Raw genomic sequence first — 25,518 nt, forward strand, 5'->3', positions numbered from 1 at the left:
ATCACTAGATAGTCAATACTGAAATCAGATTGATTATTTTCTTTGCAGCCGAAGATGGAGAAGCCCTATACAGTCATCAAAAACAAGACTGGGAGCTGACTGTGGCTCAGACCAGATCATGAACTCCTTATTGCAAAATTCAGACTTAAATGGAATAAAGTAGGGAACCACTAGGCCATTCAGGTACAACCTAAATCAAATCCCTTTTAATTACACAGTGAAAGTGACAAATAGATTCAAGGAATTAGATCAGATAGACAGAATGCCTGAAGAACTATGGGTGGAGATTTGTAACACTGTACAAGAGGTGGTAATCAAAACCATCCCCAAGAAAAATAAGTGGAAAAGGCAAAATGGTTGTCTAAGAAGGTCTTACAAATAGCTGAGAAAAGAAGAGAAGCGAAAGGCAAAGGAGAAAGGGAAGGGAAGATATATCCATCTGCAGAGTTCCAAAGAATAGCAAGGACAGATAAGAAAGCCTTCCTCTGCGATCAATGCAAAGAAATAGAGGAAAACAATAGAATGGGAAAGACTAAAGATATCTTCAAGAAAATTAGAGATACTAAAGGCACATTTCATGCAAAGATGAGCACAATAAAGGACAGAAATGATATAGACCTAAGAGAAGCAGAGGATATTCAAAAGAGGTGGCAAGAATACACAGAAGAACTATACCAAAAAATCTTCATGACCCAGGTAACCATGATGGTATTATCACCAACCTAGAGCCAGACATCCTGGAGTGTGAAGTCAAATGGACCTTAGGAAGCATCAGTACAAACAAAGCTAGTGGAGGTAATGGAATTCCAGCTGAGCTATTCAAATCCTGAAAGATGATGCTGTGAAAGTGCTGCATTTATTATGTCAGAAAATTTGGAAAACTCAACAGTGGCCACAGGACTGAAAAAGGTCAGTTTTCATTCCTGTTACAAGGAAAGGCAGTGCCAAAGATTGTTCAAACTACCACACAATTGCACTCATTTCACACACTGGCAAAGTAATGCTCAAAATTCTCCAAACCAGGCTTCAACAGTACATGAACTGAGAACTTCCAGATGTTCAAGCTGGATTTAGAAAAGATAGAGGAACCACAGATCAAGTTTCCAACATCCGTTGGATCATAGAAAAAGCAAGAGAATTCCAGAAAAACATCTACTTCTGATTCATTGACTGTGCTAAAGCCTTTGTGTTGATCACTATAAACTGTGGGAAATTCTTAAAGAGATGGGAGTACCAGACCACCTTACCTGCTTCCTGAGAAACCTGTATGCAGGTCAAGAAGCACCAGCTAGAACGACTGGGAAAAATGGACTAGTTCAAAACTGGGAAAGAAGTACATCAAGGCTGTATATTTTTACCCTGCTTATTTAACTTGTATGCAGATTACATCATGGGAAATGAGCCAGGCTGGATGACGCACAAGCTGGAATCAAGATTGCTGGGAGAAATATCAATAACCTCAGATATGCAGATGACACCACCCTTATGGCAGAAAGTGAAGAGGAACTAAAGAGCCTCTTGATGAAAGTGAAAGAGGACAGTGAAAAAGTTGGCTTAATGCTCAACATTCAGAAAACTAAGATCATGGCATCTAGTCCCATCACTTCATGGCAAATAGATCGGGAAACAATGGAAACAGTGACAGACTTTACTTTGGGGGGCTCCAAAATCACTGCAGATGGTGACTGCAGCCAAGATATTAAAACACAGATGCTCCTTGGAAGAAAAGCTGTGACCAACCTAGACAGCATAGTAAAAAACAGAGACATTACTTTTCCGACAGTGGTCCGTCTAGTCAAAGCTATGGATTTTCTAGTAGTCAGGTATGCATGTGAGAGTTCGATGGTAAAGTAGGCCAAGCACCAAAGAATTGATGCTTCTGAACTGTGGTGTTGGAGAAGACTCTTGAGATTCCCTTGGACTGCAAGGAGATCAAACCAGTCAATCCTAAAGGAAATCAGTCCTGAATATTCCTTGGAAGGACTGATGTTGAAGTTGAAGCTCCAATACTTTGGCCACCTGATGTGAAGAACTGACTCATTGGAAAAGACCCTGATGCTGGGAAAGATTGAAAGCAGGAGGAGAAGGGGTTGACAGAGGTTGAGATGGATAAATGGCATCACTGACTCAATGGACATGAGTTTGAGCAAGCTCGGGGAGTTGGTGATGGACAGGGAAGCCTGGTATGTTGCAGTCCATGGGGTTGCAAAGAGTTGGACACAGCTGAGTGACTGAAAACAACAAATGACTAATTATGTTGAGCATTTTTCGTTTACTTATCTGCCATCTCTATATTTTCTTTGGTGACGTGTCTATTAAAATCTTTTGCCCATTTTTTTTTACTGGATTGTTTTGCAATTATTGAGTTTTGAGAATTTTTTTTTTACATATCCTGGATACAAGTCCCTTATAATGTGTGTCTTGCAAATATTTTCCCCTCAAATAATGAGGTGTCTTCTCTTGATATATTTTGAAGAAGAGTTTCAATTTTGATAAAAGTCCAATTTTCAATTTTTTCTGTTTTTAATATTTATTACTTGGCTGCTCCAGATCTTAGTTATGGCACATGGGATCCAGTTCCCTGATCAAGGATCAAACTCAGGCCGCCTGCACTGGGAGCGAAGTCCCAGCCACTATACCACTAGGGAAGTCCCTTACTTTTTTCTTTTATCAATCATGTTTAGTTTCACATCTAGGAAATCTTTGCCTAACCAAATTATAAAGATTTTCTCATCTGTTTTCTTTTAGAAGTTTATAATTTGGTTTTATATTTAGGTTCTCTGATCCATTTTGGTTACTTATTAAATATGATACAAGATATGGGCGATGCTTTTTACTTTCTGGCCACACCTTGCAGCATTCAGGTCCCAACCAGGGATCAAACCCATGCCTCCTGCAGTGGAAGCATAGAGTCCTAACCACTGGAGAACCAGGGAAGTCCCAGAGATACTTTTTATTTTTTTATATATAGGTGTCTAATTGTTCCAGCACTATTTGTTGAAAAGACTGACCTTTTCTATTGAATTGGCTTCGCACTCTTGTCAGTGTATACATAAGTCTATTTTTGAATTCTATTCTGTTGCACTGATCTATTCACATAGTAAAGATTGGTTTCTATTTAAATATGGTTGAATTGAAGATGCAGCCAAGAGAATGTACTTTGGAGCCATACTGCCTAAATCTGAGTCTCAGTTTAAGCAAGCACTTACTCTGTCACCTTGGCCAGGTTATTTAGCCTCTGGGTACCTCAATTTTCTCATCTGTAAAATAGAGATAATTATATTGATAGTGTTACAGACTAGGGTTCTTGGCCTACCCCAATCAATAGCAATTGACTAGAGTCCAGACAAGAACAGATTTGAGAGATGGACTGAAAAGAAGTCCATCTCAGTAAAGAAGTCTGAGCCCCAAAGAATTGATGCTTTTCAACTGTGCTATTGGAGAAGACTCTTGAGAGTCCCTCGGACAGAAAGGAGATCAAACCAGTTAATCCTAAAGGAAATAAACCCTGAATACTCATTTGAAGGACTGATGCTAAATCTGAAGCTCCAATATTTTGGCCAGCTGATGCAAAGAACCGACTCATTGGAAAAGACCCTGATGCTGGGAAAGATTGAGGGCAGAAGAGGGGGCTGATAGAGGATGAGATAGATAGTATCACCGATTCAATGGACATGATTTTGAGCAGACTCTGGGAGATAGTGAAGGACAGGGAAGCCTGGCATGTTGCATCCATGGACTCACAGAGTCAGACAAGACTGAGCGACTGAACAACAACAGACAAGAAACTCAGGCAAGGCTTTACTAGGTCCCCTGCTGCAGCAGCAGGGTGGTGCAAGAACAAACAGCAGATCCCCTTGCTTGTTCACTCCCTGCTGGGGGTGGCAGCAAGCTTGTTCCTTATATGAGATGAGTGTAGGAGTGTGTCTAGGGGTCAGGCTGGAGGGGTGGCTTAGGTGTTTTGCCCACCCATGAGGTGGTGTCATGTGCAGACAGCATGCTGCAGTATCCTGCTTTTGCTCTTGACACACCCTGTTTTTGCTGCAGGCTCTTCAAAAGTGGCAGTTGAGTTTTTTGGTCTCTTTGTATCTTTTGGGTCCAGAATTTGCCCTAACTGAGCCAAGACTATGGTTTTTCCACTGGTCATGTATGGATGTGAGAGTTGGACTGTGAAGAAAGCTGAGTCCTGAAGAATTGATGCTTTTGCACTGTGGTGTTGGAGAAGACTCTTGAGAGTCCCTTGGACTGCAAGGAGATACAACCAGTTCATCCTAAAGGAGATCAGTCCTGGGTGTTCTTTGGAAGGACTGAAGCTAAAGCTGAAACTCCAGTACTTTGGCCACCTGATCTGAAGAATTGACTCATTGGAAAAGACCCTGATGCTGGGAGGGATTGGGGGCAGGAGGAGAAGGGGACGACAGAGGATGAGATGGCTGGATGGCATCACCGACTCAATGGACATGAGTTTGGGTGAACTCCAGGAGTTGGTGATGGACAGGGAGGCCTGGCGTGCTGCGATTCATGGGGTCGCAAAGAGTCGGACATGACTGAGCGACTGAACTGAACTGAACTGAGCTCGCATGCAGTTATTTTTTAGTCCCGTGTAGTTTCTTTGTATTTTGTTGCTGGAGGAAAAGTGTGTCTAGGTACAAGCATTGCAGCACTGCAGCAAAGGGTCCCAGGTCCCAGGCCTGCCTCAGTAGTACACAACCTTCATAGGGGTTTTTATGAGGATTGAGTGAATGATTATAAAGCATTTAAATGGTGCCTGGTACCTATGTAATGCTTCTTATACTCCTGAGTTTTATTTTGAGCTTCTACCAAGACCAGATTTCCACTGAAACTAACAAATTCCATTATTTCATCTCAGACTACTATGGAAATTTAACTGTGGAGATGAATAATAATGAAAAATTTCCATAACGGCTCAGTAAAAAAATAATATGTTCACTTTTGTTTTCAGTCAGGAAAATAATATTTTCCTTTGTTTAGTAGCTGTATCTGGGGAATCCCAATTCCTGAAATGTTTCTTTGATTTTGAGAGTATATCCACTACGTTTCAAAGCTTGTAGTTAGAAATATGGATTAAACTAACCTCACTTCAAAAGTAATTCTTGTGAAAAAGTAGTTTAAAAACTTGAACTTTTGTGTTTGTGATTTGGGGTACTTTGAGGACTAGTAACTTTTGTAAAAGTATTACAGTACTAAACTTCAAGTTGTTTATCACTTTTTGTTTTGAAGAGCTTTTAGGAATTGTTAAGAAAATAAGTACAGCAACATAAATCCTAAATTTCTTTTTTTGTAGATCATATTGATAGTCCAAATAACTTTATACTATAGAACTCTTTAGCTATAGGATTAATTTCTGAATGAAATGTGAGAACTGAAGTGTCCAGGTGAAATACTTAGAATAGTAAATTACATTTAATTCCTCAGCATTAGCAGCTGTTATAGACTGATTGTTTGTGGTTCCCCACCCCCACCTCCAAATTCATATGTTGAATTCCTAACTCCCAGTATGGTTGATTTTATTTGGAGATGGGGCCTCTAAGGAAATAATTAAAGTTAAATGAGGTCATAAAGGTGGGACCCTGATCTGACAAGATTAGTACTCTTATAAGAAGAGACATCAGAAAGCTTACCCTGCACTCACCCAGGAAAGACCATGTAAGGATAATTCAAAAAGGCAACCATCCAAAAGACAAAAAGAGAGGTCTCTCCAGAAACCAACCCCAGTGGCACCTTGATTTTGTACTTCCCAGCCTCCAGAATTGTGAAAAATAAATTTCTGTTGTTTAACTTAACCAGTCTGTATTATTTTCTTATGGCAGCCAGCCTTAGTCTACTCAGACCATTATAACAAGATACCATAGACTGGGTGGCTTAAACAACAGAGATTTATTTTGCACAGTTTTGGAGGCTGGGAGGTACAAAATCAAGGTGCCAGCAGATGCAGTGTCTGGTGTCAGAGATAAATACTGCTGGACATTAGTTAAAGCAGTGAAAACAGATCTTGTTCAGTAACTCCTGACAGGGGAAACAGCTGAGTTCCATTCCAATTTGTGCAGCAGTGATTTAAGCCATTTAAAAGAGAATGAGGGATGGGGGAAGAGCAGGGCCTCAGTAGAGTCAGAGAAGTGAAAAATTACAAAGTTGGTCCTGGTAAATGAGAATAGGCCAGCCATGTTTGTTAGCTGGCAATTTAGAAGTTAAGATCTTATCTTCCCACAGAGACTGGTAAACAGAGACCCTGTCCTTCCTAATAATTACATTTCGTAGCAGTGGCTCTCTGGTCCTTGAGAAAGACACTTCTAGTAAGGAATACAGTCACAATTGTAAGCCCTTTTCAGTAAATGTTCTAAGAAAGGGAGATCACGGGCCTATCATCAGATATTGGCTAGAACAAATAGTAAATGTTCATGCAAGGTTGAGCTTTCTCAGGCAGACATTTTAATAGGACATAGCCTTGTGCTACTAGAAGCCTTGCTAGAGTTTGGTCAAGTTTCTTAGTGCAAGGATTTGAATGGGCTTGCAGCGTGCCAAGAGTCCTGTATTTCTCACTGGTGAAAGCCCTCTTCCTGCTTGTAGTTAGCTGCCATTTTCCTGTGTATTCACATGCCCTTCTTTTCCTCAGTGCCTGCCTGCATCTCTTCTTATAAGGGCATTAATCCCATCCTGAGGGCTCCTCCCTCATGACCTCCTCTAAACCTAGTTGGGCTTCCCTCATAGCTCAGTCGGTAAAGAATCTGCCTGCAATGCAGGAAACCTGGGTTTGATTCCTGGGCTGGGAATATCCCCTGGAGAAGGACATGGCAATCCACTCTAGTATTCTTGCCTGGAAAATCCCATGGACAGAGGAGCCTGGCAGGCTACAGTCCATGGGGTCACAAGAGTCAGACAGGACTTAGTGACTAAACCACCAAACAAACCTAATTACCTCCAAAGTCCCCACCTCCAAATACTATCACATCAAGGGATTAGAGCTTCAAGGCATGAATTTTGAGACAACACATTCAGTCCATAATGCAGCCCAAGCCTAAAACAGCAGCTCAGTATTTTTGAAGTTAAGGATAGATTTTCTTTCTGCATTTGCAACAAGTCTTAACTACACTAGTGATATAGTACTAGTTATATTATAATTAATATAGTTGAAATTTCTGTATGTTAAATACTGTGTGTTTATAATATATCATAAATCATTTCCCATGCCAAAAAAATAGCTGAATTCCTTTAAGAAGTATTAACTGTTTTATTTTTTATCTTTATCCAAACAGTGGTTTGTTTCCTACTTAATTCTGAGATAAATAATGCTTGCAGACTTTTGAACTTGCTATCTATGTCTTACACAAAGATAATTTGTCCAGGATCTTGAAGCCAAATAAATTCCCCAGGAAAATACACACAAACTTTTACATAAAAATTTTAAGGAGTTTCTGGTACAGTGAGAGTAACCATACTGAAGCTTGAAGATTTCCCCTTGCTCATTGAGTTTGAGGCCTTGGTAGAGACAGACCAACTCCTGGGCTCTTTTTTAAAAAACAAAAAAACCTGTTGGTGGCACTCTGCTGCTGCTCTAGATCTTCTCATTCCCACTGTGGGAGGTGGACTGGTGCCAAGAGACAAGCTGAAGACTAGAGAGTGTTTTTTATCCTGCTTAAGGCCTAAAGCAGAACCAGCTTCAACCACTCTTGCATGTTGCTGACTAGATCAATATCCTATTATCCTGCTCCATGACCGCATTCCCATCCCCTTCCACTGTTTGTGTTTTTGTTCTTTTTCCTTGATCATTCTTGACAGAAAGTTACCTAATTTTTAGATCCCCACCCTCCACCAAAAAAAAATAAACACCTATTTGGGGCTTTGCTGATGTTTTCTACTGTATATTTGATTTCTAAATCAGTAGTCTTATTATTTTTATCTCTTTTCCTTCTACTACAGAAAGTCAGTTTATTCTCCTTTTTATTGTCTAATTTCTTAGGATGGACATTTAATGCATTAATCTGAGAGTTTTTATTGCAGCTATATAAGCACCATTTTTGGTGCATTCCATAGATGGTTTTTTAACATTTAATCCTAAATATTTTAGGTTATCTATTATTTAAAACAGAGACTTTCTTTATGATCTAGTACTAGTACATGAAAACGAAGATCATGGCATCTGGTCCCATCACTTCATGGGAAATAGATGGGGAAACAGTGGAAACAGTGTCAGACTTTATTTTGGGGGGCTCCAAAATCACTGCAGATGGTGACTGCAGCCATGAAATTAAAAGACACTTACTCCTTGGAAGAAAAGTTATGACCAACCTAGATAGTACATTGAAAAGCAGAGACATTACTTTGCCAACAAAGGTCCATCTAGTCAAGGCTATGGTTTTCCCAGTAGTCATGTATGGGTATGAGAGTTGGACTGTGAAGAAAGCTGAGCGCTGAAGAATTGATGCTTTTGAACTGTGGTGTTGGAGAAGACTCTTGAGATTCCCTTGGCCTGCAAGGAGATCCAACCAGTCCATCCTAAAGGAAATCAGTCTTGAATATTCCTTGGAAGGACTGATGTTGAAGTTGAAGCTCCAATACTTTGGCCACCTGATATGAAGAACTGACTCATTGGGAAAGACCCTGATGCTGGGAGGGATTGGGGGCAGGAGGAGAAGGGGACGACAGAGGATGAGATGGCTGGATGGCATCATCGACTCGATGGACATGAGTTTGGGTGAACTCCGGGAGTTGGTGATGGACAGGGAGGCCTGGCGTGCTGCGATTCATGGGGTCACAAAAGAGTTGGACACGACTGAATGACTGAACTGAACTGAACACTAGTACATGATGTTTAAAAAAAATCTCCCATGTGTGCTTGAGAGAAAAACATGTGTATACGCTACTAGTTGGATGCTAGAACTCAAACTTATTCATTGTGTATTCTGGATCTCCTAGAATTGTGGAATTTGGGAGGAGATGTTTTTGGTGGCGGGGGTTGGGGGTGGTCTGCTAGACCCATCAATATTTGAGAAGCAGCATTAGAAAACACTCCTTAGATTTTAATTTGCTAGTTCTGAGGATCTGGAGAGATCCTAAATCACTATCAAAGTTAATCACCACCCATTTTTGCTTAGCTCTTCACAAGCACAGGGTTTTTACCCTGTCCTGAATTTGCTCCCAAGGAATTCTAGACCAGCAGTCTGAGTCCCAGTAGGTGTAGGGGAAGTATTGTTGTCTCAAGATTTGGGAGGGGGAGAAGCAAGAGCAGAAATCTGAGTTTCCTTTTCTGTTTTATCTTTCACACCCACCACAGGGGTTTTTCATCATTTCCCCTTTTCTTAGTGTTTTTCTTACTTGGTCCATTTGAGATTGATCTTGGGCAGTTGGGAGCCAACAACTATGCTAGTTCGGTATCTTGGTAGAGACCAAACTGGAGCACTGTACCTTTATATGTATGCATCACCTGTAAAATCCTACAAATGGAATTGTTTGAACACCCCTTCCCACTTTAAACCTGTTTTGCCTCTTGTATTTTCTTTTTTTTTTTCTTTTTGGTGTGTGACACTGTGCTGTGCTATGCAAAGTCACTTCAGTCATGTCCAACTCTTTGTGATTCCACGGGCTGTAGCCCACCAGCATCCTTTGTCCATGGGATTCTCCAGGCAAGAATACTGGAGTAGTTTGCCATTCTCTTCTCCAGGGATCTTCCCCACCCCGGGATCAAACCCGTGTCTCTTATGTCTCCTGCATTGCAGGCATATACTTTATGACTAGCGCTACCTGCACCACCAGCATCCAATCACATAAACCAGAGCAGTGTTTTTTCAAACCTGTGGGTGGGATAATAGAAAATATTAGGGATTTAACACGAAATAAGCACAAGTGTTATTTTGTGAAACTTTAATTTCATTGGTATGTGTATGCAAATATTCATATATATGTGTACTGGGCTGTGCTGGATAATGTTCTAATGTGGATTGTAGTCAAAAAGATTGAAAAACCAGACTAGAGAGCTAGGTATCATGTTTGACTCATCCTTCTGCCTTACCTCCTACAGCCACTGAATTACTAAATCTGCTGATTCTACTTCCTCAATTTCTCAAATTCATCCTATCTTCCTCTTCCCTGCTAACCGCTGATCTAGTTCCAGCCCTTTCTGGATGACTGCAACCGTCTCTCCAATCCCTTATGATTATACAGTGGAAGTGAGAAATATATTTAAGGGACTAGGTCTGATAGAGTGCCTGATGAACTATGGACGGAGGTTCGTGACATTGTACAGGAGACAGGGATCAAGACCATCCCCATGGAAAAGAAATGCAAAAAAGCAAAATGGCTGTCTGAGGAGGCCTTACAAATAGCTGTGAAAGAAGCAAAAAGCAAAGGAGAGAAGGAAAGATATATACCCATTTGAATGCAGAGCTCCAAAGAATAGCAAGGAGAGATAGGAAAGACTTCCTCAGTGATCAATGCAAAGAAATAAAAGAAAACAATAGAATGGGAAAGACTAGAGATATCTTCAAGAAAATTAGAGATACCAAGGGAACACTTCATGCAAAGATGGGCTCAATAAAGGACAGAAATGGTATGGACCTAACAGAAGCAGAAGATATTACGAAGATGTGACAAGAATACACGGAAGAACTGTACAAAAAGATCTTCATGACCCAGATAATCATGATGGTGTGGCCACTCACCTAGAGCCAGACATCTTGGAATGTGAAGTCAAGTGGGCCTTAGAAAGCATCACTACGAACAAAGCTAGTGGAGGTGATGGAATTCCAGTTGAGCTATTTCAAATCCTAAAAGATGATGCTGTGAAAGTGCTGCACTCAACATGTCAGCAAATTTGAAAAACTCAGCAGTGGCCACAGGACTGGAAACAGTCAGTTTTCATTCAACCCCTAAGAAAGGCAATGCCAAAGAATGCTCAAACTACTGCACAATTGCACTCATCTCACATGCTAGCAAAGTAATGCTCAAAATTCTCCAAGCCAGGCTTCAGCGATATGTGAACTGTGAACTTCCTGATGTTCAAGCTGGTTTTAGAAATGGCAGAGGAACCAGAGATCAAATTGCCAACATCCTCTGGATCATGGAAAAAGCAAGAGAGTTCCAGAAAAACATGTTTCTGCTTTATTGGCTATGCCAAAGCCTTTGACTGTGTGGATCACAATAAACTGTGGAAAATTCTGAAAGAGATGGGAATGCCAGACCACCTGAACTGCCTCTTGAGAAATCTGTATGCAGGTCAGGAAGCAACAGTTAGAACTGGACATGGAACAGCGGACTGGTTCCATATAGGAAAAGGAGTACATCAAGGCTATATATTGTCACTCTGCTTATTTAACTTATATGCAGAGTACATCATGAGAAACACTGGACTGGATGAAGCACAAGCTGGAATCAAGATTGCCAGGAGAAATATCAATAACCTCCGATATGCAGATGACACCACCCTTATGGCAGAGAGTGAAGAAGAACTAAAGAGCCTCTTGATGAAAGTGAAAGAGGAGAGTGAAAAAGTTGGCTTAAAAATCAACATTCAGAAAACTAAGATCATGGCATTTGTCCCCATCACTTCATGGCAAATAGATGGGGAAACAGTGGAAACAGTGGCTGACTTTTTTTTGGGCTCCAAAATGACTGCAGATGATGATTGTAGCCATGAAATTAAAAGACGCTTACTCCTTGGAAGGAAAGTTATGACCAACCTAGATAGCATATTAAAAAGCAGAGATGTTACTTTATGAACAAAGGTCCGTCTAGTCAAGGCTATGGTTTTTCCTGTAGTCATGTATGGATGTGAGAGTTGGACTATAAAGAAAGCTGAGTGCCAAGGAATTGATGCTTTTGAACTGTGGTGTTGGAGAAGACTCTTGAGAGTCCCTTGGACTGCAAGGAGATCCAACCAGTCCATCCTAAAGGAGATCAGTCCTGGGTGTTCACTGGAAGGACTGATGTTGAAGCTGAAACTCTAGTACTTTGGCCACCTGATGCGAAGAGCTGACTCATTTGAAAAGACCCTGATGCTGGGAAAGATTGAGGGTGGGAGGAGAAGGGGACAACAGAGGATGAGATGGTTGGATGGCATCATTGACTCAATGGACATGAGTTTGAGTAAACTCCAGGAGTTGGTGATGGACAGGGAGGCCTGGTGTGCTGCAGTTCATGGGTTCTCAAATAGTCGGACACGACTGAGCTACTGAACTGAAACTGAACTGAACTCCAATCCCCATGCCATTTGTCTTTATTCTTACCAAAATAATCATCCTAAAATGTAAATTTTGCTTATTTATTTCCTTCTGTGGTACCCTATTACCCATAGATCACTTCCAAGTTTCATAATATGGCCCCTGCCTTTCTCTCTAGCTTTATTTGCTCCTATTACAGTTTCACTGGTAACACCAAACCACTTTCCATTTTCCTCACACTCCCTGAAGAGTTATTTTGTTTCATTTCTTTCATTTTTGCCTGTTAAGGGAAGGGAGATCCTTTACTCCCATCCCTTTTACCTGGTGAACTTCAGCTTATTCATTCTCACTTTAAATAGGAAGTCTTATACCCCTACCTTCCCTACCCCTGGTGTTGCTTCTCTGTATTTCCAGAATATTCTGGGCATCTCTCATTACCCAGCCATGTTATTTTATTGTTTCTTTTTCCCCAAAAATTCAGATGTCCAATTTATTTATTTAAAACTTTTAATTTGTATTGGAGTATAACCAATTAATGATGCTGTGATAGTTTCAGGTGAACAGTGAAGGGACTCAGCCATACGTATATATGTATCCTTTTACCCCCAGACTCCCATAACATCAGCCAGGTTGTTTTAAAATTATTTGTTTAGTTAGTGTTCAGTTCTTTTATGGAAAAAACTGGCCATATTCATTTTCGTGCTTAAAACAATGTCTGGCTCTTATTGGGTGTTCAGGTGACTGAATGGGTGAGTGACTGAAGATCTAGAAAGTTAAAGTGCCTTTTTCATTCATGTTGCTTATAGGTGACCAAATTGAGACTAGAAAAGAGGTGCCTCTTTTGTTGCCTCATGCTACAGACCAATATTTCTTCCAGTACATTGTGTAAAACCAAATGAGTACATTTATTGTGTAATACTGAATAAGTCACTTTAAGCTAGTTTGCAAATGATTAAGGTGATTATATTATTCCTTTGTACATAATGAAGTTTTTGATGTACTATACCTATGGGAGCCTGTTTCTGCTACATGAAATAGTTTTGCCTGAAACTTAATATTCACAAAGAGGTAAGACAGTGCAAGTAGATTTCAAAGTAATTTGGAGAAATCAAAATGGTCTTTTAATGACTATATTTTGAGAGGTCAGCTAAAATTTAAAAGATAATGTGACAGATTCCAGGTATACTGTTTAAAAGATTCTGTGGGTTTTAGTTTAAAATACCTAAAGCTAGAAATGGTGAAATTTGGGAAAAAAATTATGTTGTAGGAGTAGCTTAATAAATGTTTGAATCAAATTTGTAGTTACAAATTCTAACATACAATGACTCTTATGCCTTCACGTTCTTCCATTTTCTGTAGCACATTGCAGAAATCAGTTGGGGTTTAGAAAGTAAGACCCCAGGCATCAGTTTATAGAAGAAGAGAGAAGCATATTCCAATCTGGGTGTATTTCCAAATTCAGAAGTTTTAAAGGAACAGGTTTTTTTTTTTTTTTTAAGTGAAGCATCAGAAAAAGAAAAGGGTCAAAGCTGAAATATTACTTAATATCATCCAATATGTAGTGTGTATGTATGAGAATTTCCCCAATTGTTTCTAAAAATTACTTTTACAGTTGATATATTGAAACAGGATCCAGCAGTGTCCACACATTGTTTGGTTGGTTTGTCCTTGAGCCTTTCTTTATCTATAACAGTTTCCTCTCCCTTTTCCCTCCCATGCCTTTTATTTATTTATTAAAAAAAATTTGTCATGTTTATTTTCTCACTATGTTGCAAAGTCAGTAAGAGTTGGAATGTATTATTTTATCATTAAAAATTGTTCCTTCCCTTCTAGGCACCATGTAGGGCTCTGAAAATCTTTCAAGTGAATGTCAAATGAAGTAGGTCTTCTGGGACTCCTAGCTGAGTTCCCAAAGACTAGGAAGGCCATTTTCTTCATAAGTCCTACCCAGTTTAGGGTATCATAAAAGGCCCTGCAGCTCTTAGTTGCCCCACTGTATCCACTAGGTTAGCCAGAACCTACCAGTTTGAGAGATGGGTAGATGTGCCTGACTGCCCCACCAAGAGATTGGACTGATTGGCCTCCTCCCATGGTTTCAATGACTAGAACCCAAAGGTAGCTTTATACTTTGGGGACTGGGTACTCAGCATATGTAAGCTCACTGGAACCCTGTGTAGGAAACTGCCAGGTCTGGTTATAAGAAAAGTTTGTGCCATCACCCCCACCCACATCAACCAGACATGTCTCCCAGGAAGCAGGTGTCCTGGAGACAGAGTATGTCAGGGCTCTACAATCTGTCTGTGTGGTTATTTGTGATCTTTTTTCTTTCCCTGTATTTATGAGGCTCCTAGGAAGGAGCCAGGAGTGTATAGACCCCACCTGGGGAGAGTAAAGATGACTGATTCCAGTTTTCTGTGTGTCCTTAGCTCTGTACTTGATTGTATCCCTGCTGGCAAAGTGAGCAGGCCTCCCCGTGTCCACGATCCTAGGCTTTCCACTTGTGTATTCCCAGGCTGGCAAACCTTGGTGCCTCTGGGCTCTGAACACTACACAGTGATCATTAAAACCTGGCTTGAGTCTCTGTTCTGGCATTTTAAAAAATTGTTCCTGACACCTAATAGACAATGTTTGCTGAATAATGTTAATAATACTGAAGGTCTGTGTTTTGTTCCTACAGGTTGATCTGAAAGACTACATGTTCAGTGGACTGAAGGATGTAACAGTAGGTCGCTTACCTGGGAAAGTGGCAGGACAACAATTTCTCATTCAAGACTGTGAGAACTGTAATATCTATATTTTCGATCATTCTGCTACCGTTACTATTGATGACTGTACTAACTGTGTTGTTTTTCTGGGACCTGTGAAAGGCAGCGTGTTTTTCCGGAATTGCAGAGATTGTAAGTGTGCATTAGCCTGCCAACAGTTTCGTGTGCGGGACTGTAGAAAGCTGGAAGTCTTCTTGTGCTGCGCCACTCAGCCCATTATTGAGTCTTCCACAAATATCAAGTTTAGCTGTTTTCAATGGTACTACCCTGAATTAGCTTTCCAGTTCAAAGATGCCGGGCTCAGTATCTTCAATAATACCTGGAGTAACATTCATGACTTTACACCTGTGTCAGGAGAACGCAACTGGAGCCTTCTTCCAGAAGATGCTGTCGTTCAGGACCATATTCCTCTACCTACTACCGAAGAGCTCAAAGCTGTCCGCGTTTCCACAGAAGCCAGTAGAAGTATCGTTCCAGTGTCCCGGGGTCAGAGACAGAAGAGCAGTGATGAGTCATGCTTAGTGGTATTATTTGCTGGTGATTATACTATAGCAAATGCCAGAAAACTAATTGATGAGGTAAGGAGAAGAGAGAGAACTGAAACAGACATACACCTATATAGGAACAAACCACTTCCTGGAGAACATCCATTCTTTTCAAATTGGCTATTAGAAATACAGGCAATCCTTAAATTATAGTCCTCTGCCCACTATGGATTTATCTGAAGTTAGGCCTCAAATGCTTAACCAAAGAAACTTTAAAAACATAATTAATTCAGGAAGCATCCGTTAAGCACTCATTATGTGGAAGTTACTGTTACCATATTTCATTGATTATAGGATATACCTTTGTTTTCCAGTTTTGCTTCTCTGAAATGCGTCTTACAATTGATGGAAGTTTAGAGCTGATGAAATGTAATATATGCTGTGAGGAGAGATACACAGACAAAATTATCTTCCCTGAAATAATTTCCATTCTTTATCACCAAAGTAGTACTACAAAGTGAAGCATGACCTTTTATAATTAGTTACTGGGGAAATTTATCTGGAGTTTTTAATTGTTTAGGGTGTGGGAAGGACATTTCGGAAATCACCTTTTGGAGCTTGTTTTGACTGTGAGAGCAACCTCCACATTACTTTCCTTACTTCCCTTTACCCTATTGCCATGAAGAGGAAGTTAGTGTGGTAGAATGAGGTGGCAGCTGGGACACCAGAGGTTGTAGGCTCATGATCAGGGGCTTTTAGTGCATTCAGGAGTAGAGAAGGGTTCTTTGGGTAGCAACTTTCACTTGAGAAATAAGTGAGAATCTGGAGGTTAGGAATTCCAGAAGTAGTTTCCTGGTTGGTGGGTGCTCCAATGGGGAGGCAGCAGTAGGATGTATTGATTATCCATTAATCAAGCTTTCTTCAGGAAGTCTCTTTGAATTTGAAAATCAAACTTCCAGAAATGGAGAGGTAAACAGAAAACTCTTTTTGAATGGATTTTTTTAAGTTGTAACATTTCTGTCAAAAAGAATGGTTTTAGGAAAAGGAAAAACAACTACAAGTGACTGCTTCTCTGTAGTTTATACATTCCACAATGTAGAAAGCCCATGTCTGAAATCTACAAAGTATATCTGAGGTCCAGTTTTCCAAACAACTGAAGCCAAGTATAATCTTAAGAATTTGATATTTTCTTTTTGATTATGCCAATCTGATAAACATGTGCTGTGTATCTGGTGAGATGTAGAAAAAGTGCTCTGGCCTTTGAGCTGTCTAATCACATGTTAATCCAACATCTGAGGTAAACATTTTCATTATACTGTATGGTGATTTTTTAAAAAAATCTACATACAGTTTTCAAAAGAAGTAATTATTCAGGTTAAACTCCTTTTTGGTTGATAGTTCAAAGAGAACATAAAAAATGTATAATATGTTTAAAGAAAAAAGCCATCGAAGCAAACACTGTCATTCTTCATGAGTCATCAGACATTCTTAACCTTTTAACTTGGTATCTGATATGTGAAATGACAGGTTGTGTGCACTTGAAAGTAACCTGACCAGAAAGATTTGTGTTCTTTATATAGCCTTCTGGATTACAGACTAACTGAAATAAAAATGCAACAATAACAAAAATTAAAATGATGGCAATAATAATAATAGCTAACATTTATATAGTGTTTATTGTATAGTATTTAAGTGAATTAACTCACTTAATTCAGAATAACCTATGAAATAGGTGCCATTGTTCCTCTTTATACAGATAAGAAATTGAGTCACAGAGAAAGTAAGTAACCAGCAAGAGGTCACTTGCTGGTAAGCAGCAGAGCCATGATTTAAATCCAGGGAGTTTGGCTTTGTAGACCATAGTCTTAACCCTTAAGCATGATACTGTTATGCTGCCTCAGAGGTAAAGGAAAGTTTGTAAATGCCTGGTGGAGTAGAAATGTGACCAAAAGTGTGTGAAGGCAAAGCAGATACTACCCTCCAGCCCAGAAGGAAGAACCATGGAACTTTTTGGCTAGAGTTATCCTAACTAATTCTGAAATCACAGAATAAAGAGAACAAAATGAAGAAAATGCCAAGTACATGTGAACAGGATATCACAACATGCTGAAAGATCAGTGACTTATATATTAAGAGAGAGATTACATAGGTTTTTTTTTTTTTAAATGAAGCTAGAGTTCCTTAGAAAATATGTGTAGAAGCTAGTTAGTGCTGAGATGGAAAAAAATAAAACTTGAGTCTTTCCATATCATAACACAAATGTCTTAAAACAGCTTAGACTAAAACTGTGAACGCTAGCTCTGGTTTTGTTAAACCCGAGGAGTAGCACAGAATGTTTTTCATACTGTTTTTTATAAATTAAAGCTATTATAATAGTTTTTTGAGATAGAAAGTATAAAACTTGAGAGAGTAGGAAGTCTAGAAAAACTGGGTAAACCAGAAAACACATTTCATAGGAGTCAAGAGAAATTCTTGTTGTTCAGTCACTCAGTCATGTCCAGCTCTTTGGGACCCCATGGACTGCAGCATGCCAGGCTTCCCTGTCCTTCACCATCTCCCGGAGTTTGCTCAAATTCATGTCCACTGAGTCAGTGATGCCATCCAACCATCTCGTCCTCTGTCATCCAAGATGGTTGGATGGCATCACTGGAGCCTCAATTTTCTCATCTAAAAATCTGATTTCCTGCTGGCTCTTAACTGCATCACAGATATGCATAGGATAAATTAAAGTAAAAGTAGTTTGAGTTGTTTGGAAGTAACCACATGCATACGGGCTCAGTCATATCCGACTCTTTGTGACCCCATAGACTGTAACCCACCAGACTCCTCTGTCCATGAAATTGTCCAGGCAAGAACACTGGAGTGGGTTGCCATTTTTTCCTCTAGGGGATCTTCCTGACCCAGGGATCGAACCCACGTCTCCTACTTCTGCATTGGTGGGCGAGTTCTTTACGACTGCACCATCTGGGAAGTAAAGTATTGGATAATTTAAGTTGGGTAGTTACTGCTACTTTCAAGTCTTTAAAAGTAGAATTTTCATGAAACAGTTTCTTCACATGTCTGCAGTGAAATATCAAACTAGATATACTAGTTTCATAGTTCATTATTTGTTTTTAGGTAATGGTATTTTGAATTAATCATTTTATTTTTTGTCAGTTTATGTGTCTGACTATAAAATGAGAGGTAATGAGCAGTCTAGAGAATTAGAAACAGATGTAGGATTGTTTCTGATATTTTAAGTAACTTTGCAGTCATCATCTGGCAGTGATGTTTATGTAATTTTCTTCTACTTTTTAAATGGGTGTTTCTTTTTATTTCTGAGGCAGCATTGAGGGCTCTAAAAAAGGATTTGAGTTTGAATCCAATTTGATGAAATGGTATGGAATAATGTAGCCATAGAATGAAATACTATCAAACATTAAAACTGATTTTATAGTAGAAGTTGGAAAATGTTTATAACTAAGTAAGTGAAAATTTGTAGAATATTATGTATCTGATTTTTTTTAAGTAGATAAGTTTGGAAAGTTATATATACTAAAATGTTAATAGTTGTGGTTCTTCTTAGGAAGTGGATTAAGAGCAGAGTTTTCTTCTCTTGTTTTTAGTTCTATGGATTTTACATAAAACCTGTATTATTTCTGTAATGGGGGAACAAAAACTGGAAGGGTGAAAGGAAATATACCAGGACTTCCCTGGTGGAGTGGTCCAGTGGTTAAGACTCTGAGTTTCCACTACAGAGGGCATGGGTTTGATCCCTGGTTAGGGAACTTTTAAGAGCCCACAGGCCATGTGGCACGGCCCAAAAAAGAAGGTGTACTTATTACAGCAGTGGCATCTTTGAGTAGTGGCAGTTTGGTCAATATTTCTTTGTTTCTGTTTTTTTTCTTAATGTTCTATATTGAGCTTATTTGTTACTTTTATGATTAAAACTTTCAATAGGCTTTAATTGAGTCACTTTGCATTTTTTAAAAATCTATTTATTTTTAATTGAAGGATAATTGCTTTACAGAATTTTGTTGTTTTCTGTCAAACCTCAATGAGAATCAGCCCCAGGTATACATATATCCCCTCCCTTTTGAACCTTCCTCCCATCTCCCTCCCCATTCCACCCCACTAAGTTGATACAGAACCCCTGTTTGAGTTTCGTAAGACATACAGCAAATTCCCATTGACTATCTATTTTACATATGGTAATAAGTTTCCATGTTACTCTGTCCATAATTTTACATTTTAAAAAACTATTTTCATAATTATCTTAAAAATTAATGCATACTCATTTTATATATGACTGAACAGTCCTATTCCTAAATATTTGCCCAAGATGGATGAAAATTATCACACAATAAATTGTGTTTGCATGTTTAAAAAAAATGTGTACTCACTGTAAAGAACTATAGAAATAGAATAGAAATAAACTTTTTATGCTGTACCTTGAATTATCTTTGTAGGAATGATTTTTAATTTATTTAGTCTGTAATCACATTTGAGCAAACCCAGGGAGATAGTTAAGGACAAGGAAGCCTGGCATGCTGCAGTCCATGGGCTTGCAAACATGGTCATGACTTAGCAACTGAACAACAGCAGTTAGATTAATGGGATTCAAATCACAGCTCTGTCACTTAATAGTTGTGTGATCATGGGCAGATGTCTTACCCACTCTGTGCTTTAATTTCTCATCTGTAAAATGAGAGTAATAATAATATCTGTCTTGTAAGAGGGTTAAGTATGTTATACATATAGAATACATAAAACTGCCTGGCACATAGTAAGTGTTCCATAAACATAATCTATCATTGTTGTGCTATACTATGTAAATTTGAATCATGGTTTTTAAAATTAACATTATTATATAAGCTTCCCCCATTATTATTTGTTATATTTAATGAACTATGGTATTTTATCATGTGAACGTACCATAATTTATTTAACCATTCTCCTCTCAATTGGGTATTTGCACTATCACCAAACTAAAGCTTCTATTTGTTAGTTTTAGGCAAAAAAATTTAAATAAAGCTTAAAATTTTGAGGGCTAATTTGTGTTTCTTTGGCTCTTAATTGTAACAGTAAGCATAGCAGTACTCATTCTTAACCAGAACCATGCATCTGGAAGGAAGAATCTTGTGTATGTGAAAACTTGTTACAGTAAACACCCTGAATTACAGTTCTAACTAAAATGAAAATCAGAGTGCTGTGTTGCATTATATATAGAAAAATTGTAGAAGGAAAACATTGTTTTAGCCTCAGGTCATTTTAAAATCTGAATGAAATTTTATTTCCCACAGATGGTTGCTAAAGGCTTTTTCCTAGTTCAGACAAAGGAGGTGTCAATGAAAGCCGAAGATGCTCAAAGGGTTTTTCATGAAAAAGCACCTGACTTCCTTCCTCTTTTGAACAAAGGTACCTTCTGGATGATTGGTATATTTTTTGTGGTTATTCTCTTAAACTGCTGATTTGACTTACTCTTGCCTTTAGTATTTCTCTTAAATTGTCTTCTCTTTGTCATTTGTTTTATGTTTTTCCTGTTACCATTCAGAAATGTCAAAATGTCACATCATTCAAAATGCGATATATAATTAACTAGACATTAATGAAGTGAAAGGTGAAAGTGTTAGTCGCTAAGTCATGTCTCTTTTTGACCCCATGGACTATAGCCTGCCAGGCGCCTCTGTCCATGGAATTCTCCAGGCAAGAATACTGGAATGGGTTGCCATTCCCTTCCCTTGGGTCTTCTCTACCCAAGGATCAAACCTGGGTCTTCCACATCGCAGATAGATTCTTTACCATCTAAGCCACCAAGAAAGCCCCAAAGACAGATGGAAGGGACCTCATACATGTGAAGCACATGCTTTACCACTGATCTGCAACCCCCCCTGCAACTAGACATTGGGCATTAGGTTTTTTCCTTCCCCTGTTCTATCATCTTAGTTCTTGAAAGTCACATTTTATTATTATGTGTTTTATCATGTTTAATTATTATTTTATTATTGTTGTATTATTATACTATAGTGAGTGACCATTTCCTTCTCCCTGCCAGTTATAAAGGACTTGATAAAGATTCTTTCTGCCTTCACTGAGTGTGCTTTGACCATACTGGAAAAGAAATAAGAAATATAAATCAAAGGGCATACCATTCTGTGTACTTAACATGATTGATTAAGTTTCTATGCATAATTAGAATTGTTTTCCCCAGTGGGCAAATGCCACCAGTAAATTTCGGATGCTGGAAATATGTCTACGAACAGAGGAACTAGAGTTCATGTGTACTTCTGAAGTGTTGCTGTTTGATTTGAAGGTGTCCTGATTCTAGAAGACAGAGTTCATCCGTCAGAGCAGGGATGTTGTTGCTAAAGATTCATCAGGCTTTTCTTGACTGGCCTGAGCGAAATATATAATAATACATAATGATGATTGGATATACCCTGGAAAGGGGGCACATCTGCATTCATATGCTCTTTATGTATAAATAAGTTGTAATAAACTGCAAAAAGCTATAGGAAAATATTGGAGGATTGTTAGGATAATCTTAATAACTAATGCTGGGTGTGATTTAGCCCTTAAATATTAATACAATATATTTTATGTACTTTTGTGACTCCTCTGGTAGTAGCATAGACTGTCTCTAACCAATGTATGAATCTATCCCAGATTATATATAGGAAATTATGACCTGGCTCCTTTGATGCAGCCTTATTGATACAGGAACATTCTGATGGAACCTTGAAAATAAATCTTTAAACCCTTAGCACCTTTCAGAAAAGTCAATCAAATAATAAGTGTAATAGACATATGAAAGTGTGAGGATTAGGGATGAAGTGGGCATATGAATAGACCTTAATTAATGATTTATATGCTCGTGTAATGTTAGTGAAGTGGAATAGTGAAGAGCAATTTCATAGAATTGCTCTAACAACAACCATAGTTTGTGTTTTTAAGTCACATAACATTCCACATGGAAGAAGTGTTCTGTTCCTGCAAAAAGTAGAACTCAAACTAATGGACAGATGTTTTAAGAATTTCAGCAAATCAATATATAGACAGCTTTTAAAATCAGAGATGTCCATAGGAAGTAGTCAGAGACTAATGAGGCCATGTCAAAAGGTCACAGGAGTCAGTTTAAAGGAATCTCAAGGAATTTCCACTGGTCAAATTTGGGACAATTTGAGCATCAAAAGCATAATGAAGTAGGGAGTGTAGGTTCAATCCCTGTTTAGGAAACTAAGATCCCACATGCCACGTGGTGTGGCCGCCCCAGAAAAAAACCACAATAAGGAAGGGAATTGATTTAACAACAACAGAAATCCATGGATCCATAGTGGTAATAAAAAAGAGGAGAGAGGAAATTGGCACTGGAACCATGGACCAGCATACCCAGTCATCTTGGAATCTACCTAACTGTATGATCTACATGGATATCATGAATGACTGCTAGATATTCCCATGATCTAGAAGCTTCCTATGTATGTGTTAGTCACTCAGTCATGTCCAACTCTTTGTGACCCCATGAACTGTAACCCACCAGGCTCCTCTGTCCATGGAATTCTCCAGGCAAGAACACTGGAGTGGGTTGCCATTCCCTTCTCCAGGGGATCTTTCCAAGTCAGGGATTGAACCTGGGTCTCCTGCATTGCAGGCAGATTCTTTACCATCTGAGCTACCAGGGAAGCACTCTTCCATTAGCTTGAAATGACCAGTTCTCCAGGACCCCAAATGATCTCACAGTAATAATCAGTTTCTCATCTAGGTAATCACAAATCATCTGTTTAAAATTTGTTTTTATAATCTGAGGAATATCTCTATAAAATTCATCAGCCCATGCTTTTTGTCTAATTTGAAAAATCAATAGTATTTAATGTATTCAGTTAATATATGTGTATTAAGCACCTGGAGAAAGGAATGGCAACTCCAGTATTCTTGCCTGGAGAATTCAGAAACGACTGAGCAACTGAACTGAACTGAACAACTAAATGAAAGGAATGAACCTTAACTGGATTTTGGATTAGGGTGGGGTGAACTCTAAAGTTGTAAAAGTCATTTTGGGGACAACTGGGGAATTTTGAAGATGATATTATGGAGTTATTGTTGTAGCCTTAAGTATGATAATAGTACTGTGGTCATTTATATAGGAGATGCATGCTGAAGTGTTATGATATCTACTATTTTCAAATGGCTCAGCAATGCAAAGTGTGTGTTTGTGCATGTCTGTGTGCATGTGTGTGTATGTGTATAGTGTGTGGCAAGGCAAATGTGGCCAAATGTTAGCATTTGATGGGTATAGGTAAAGAGCAAGGGCTTCCCAGGTAGTACTAGTGATAAAGAACTTGCCTGCCAGTGCAGGAGATGTAAGAGACGTGAGTTCTACCCCTGGGTCAGGAAGATCCCCTGGAGGAGGGCATGGAAACCCACTCCAGTATCCTTTCCTTGAAAATCCCATGGACAGAGGAGCCTGGTAGGCTACGGTCCATAGGGTTGCAAAGAGTTGGTCACGATTGAAGCGACTTAACATGCATGCAAGCGAAGAGCAAATGGATGTTTGTCATTCTTCCAACTTTTCTATAATATCTGGAATTTTTCAAAATAAAAGTTGGGCAAAAATTTTAAGCGGCCCAGTAATGCATTGATTGATATGGAATAATGAACAGGCTGTCCATGGAGATATTCCTGTAGGTGTTGGAGGCATTGGGTCTTTATGTAAAAGTGGCCATCAGTCACTCTAAGGAGAGTTTCTCAACCTCACCAGTATTTGATATTTTAGATAATTCTTTGCTGTGATGGGTTGTTCTGTACATTATAGGATGTTTAGCAACATCCTTGGCCTCTACTGACTAGATGCCAGTAGCACACTGCCCCAATTATGGCAACCAAAAATGTTTCCAGACATTGCCAAATGCCCCTTCGGGGGCTAAATTTGCCCCCAGTTGCAAACCACTGTTCTGAGAGGGGAGGGGAGTGGACTTACCCTTGGGAAAATTTGCTTTTATTTCAAATAGTTTTTATTTTAGAGTCTCTAAATTTTCGTCATCAGTTAAAGTAGTCACAGTTATTTCCTTTCTATTAATGAAGCTATTTGACAGCTTAATGAGAGAATTCATTGTGTCTTTCATCCTGAGAATCCTTCGAATCTGACTGATTCTCAGAACTGCCTGGGGTACTATTAAAGATTTAAATTTCCAACTCCCACATCAGGATTGATTCAAATATCTCTGAGATATTCCCTTGGCATCTGCATTTTGCAAAGTTCCCCATATGGTTCTGATGATTAGTCAGATTTGGGTTCCTTTGTTTTAAAGGATCATTTATTCAGCAAACATAGATGAGATATGAGAAGTAGTAAAGGAAGAATCAGATAATATAGGGCCATGTGAGCCACTATAGAGACTTTGGCTTCTAGTTTGACTGAGATGAGAATCTACTAGACATTTTTTTTTTTTAATAAACTCTGTATTGGAATAATTTTAGACTTTCATAAAAGTTACAAAGGTAGTACAGAGAGTTTTACTACTTACCTTCCTCTTATGTTGACATAAGCATGGTACATTTGTCAAAACTACATTGGTAAAATACTCTTTATTCAAACTATCAACCTTATTCAAATTTCACCGTTTTTTTTTTTTCACTTATGTCCTTTTTCTGTTCCAGAATTTAATGCGATCCCACATTGCACTTAGTCATCATATCTCCTTAATCTCTTCTAATCTGTAACAGTTCCTTAAGTCTTTCCTATTTTTTCATAACCTTGAAATATTTGAACAGTACTGGTAAATTATTGTAGAATGTCCCTCGATTTGTGTGTGTCTTAGTGTTTTCTCTGGTTATACTGGGGTTTTGAGTTTTGGAGGAGAGGTGAAGTGCCTTTCTCATCACATCACATCCCATCACACCACACCATAGGGCACGTGATAGCAACATAACTTAATGCTGGTGATGTTGCCCTTAGTGACTTGGTTCAGGTGGTATCTGCCAGGTTTCTTAAATACTGTAAAGTTCCTTTTTCCCCCTTTCTATACTCTTTGGAAGTTCTTTCTATGTTTTTTGGAAATTGAATCTCTAAGAACAGTCTACAGTCAAGAAGAAGGAATTAAGCATCACCTCCTAGAG

At 38.9% G+C, this 25,518-nt stretch overlaps 2 protein-coding genes across 2 annotated transcripts in view; both read left to right on the forward strand.

The window, feature by feature from the left end:
- The window catches only part of CHST7 (carbohydrate sulfotransferase 7), a 520,876-nt gene that overhangs the window by 343,658 nt on the left and 151,700 nt on the right, over positions 1–25,518 (forward strand). The window lies entirely within an intron of this gene.
- Positions 1–25,518, forward strand: part of RP2 (RP2 activator of ARL3 GTPase) — a 50,009-nt gene that overhangs the window by 14,434 nt on the left and 10,057 nt on the right. Inside the window, exons 2-3 of the mRNA XM_052663801.1 lie at positions 14,851–15,516; positions 20,706–20,820. Of these exons, the coding sequence (XP_052519761.1) occupies positions 14,851–15,516; positions 20,706–20,820 (781 nt within the window). The remainder of the gene's footprint in view (positions 1–14,850; positions 15,517–20,705; positions 20,821–25,518) is intronic.

This window comes from Budorcas taxicolor, chromosome X (genome assembly GCF_023091745.1).
Source record: "Budorcas taxicolor isolate Tak-1 chromosome X, Takin1.1, whole genome shotgun sequence".
Lineage (NCBI taxonomy): Eukaryota > Metazoa > Chordata > Mammalia > Artiodactyla > Bovidae > Budorcas > Budorcas taxicolor.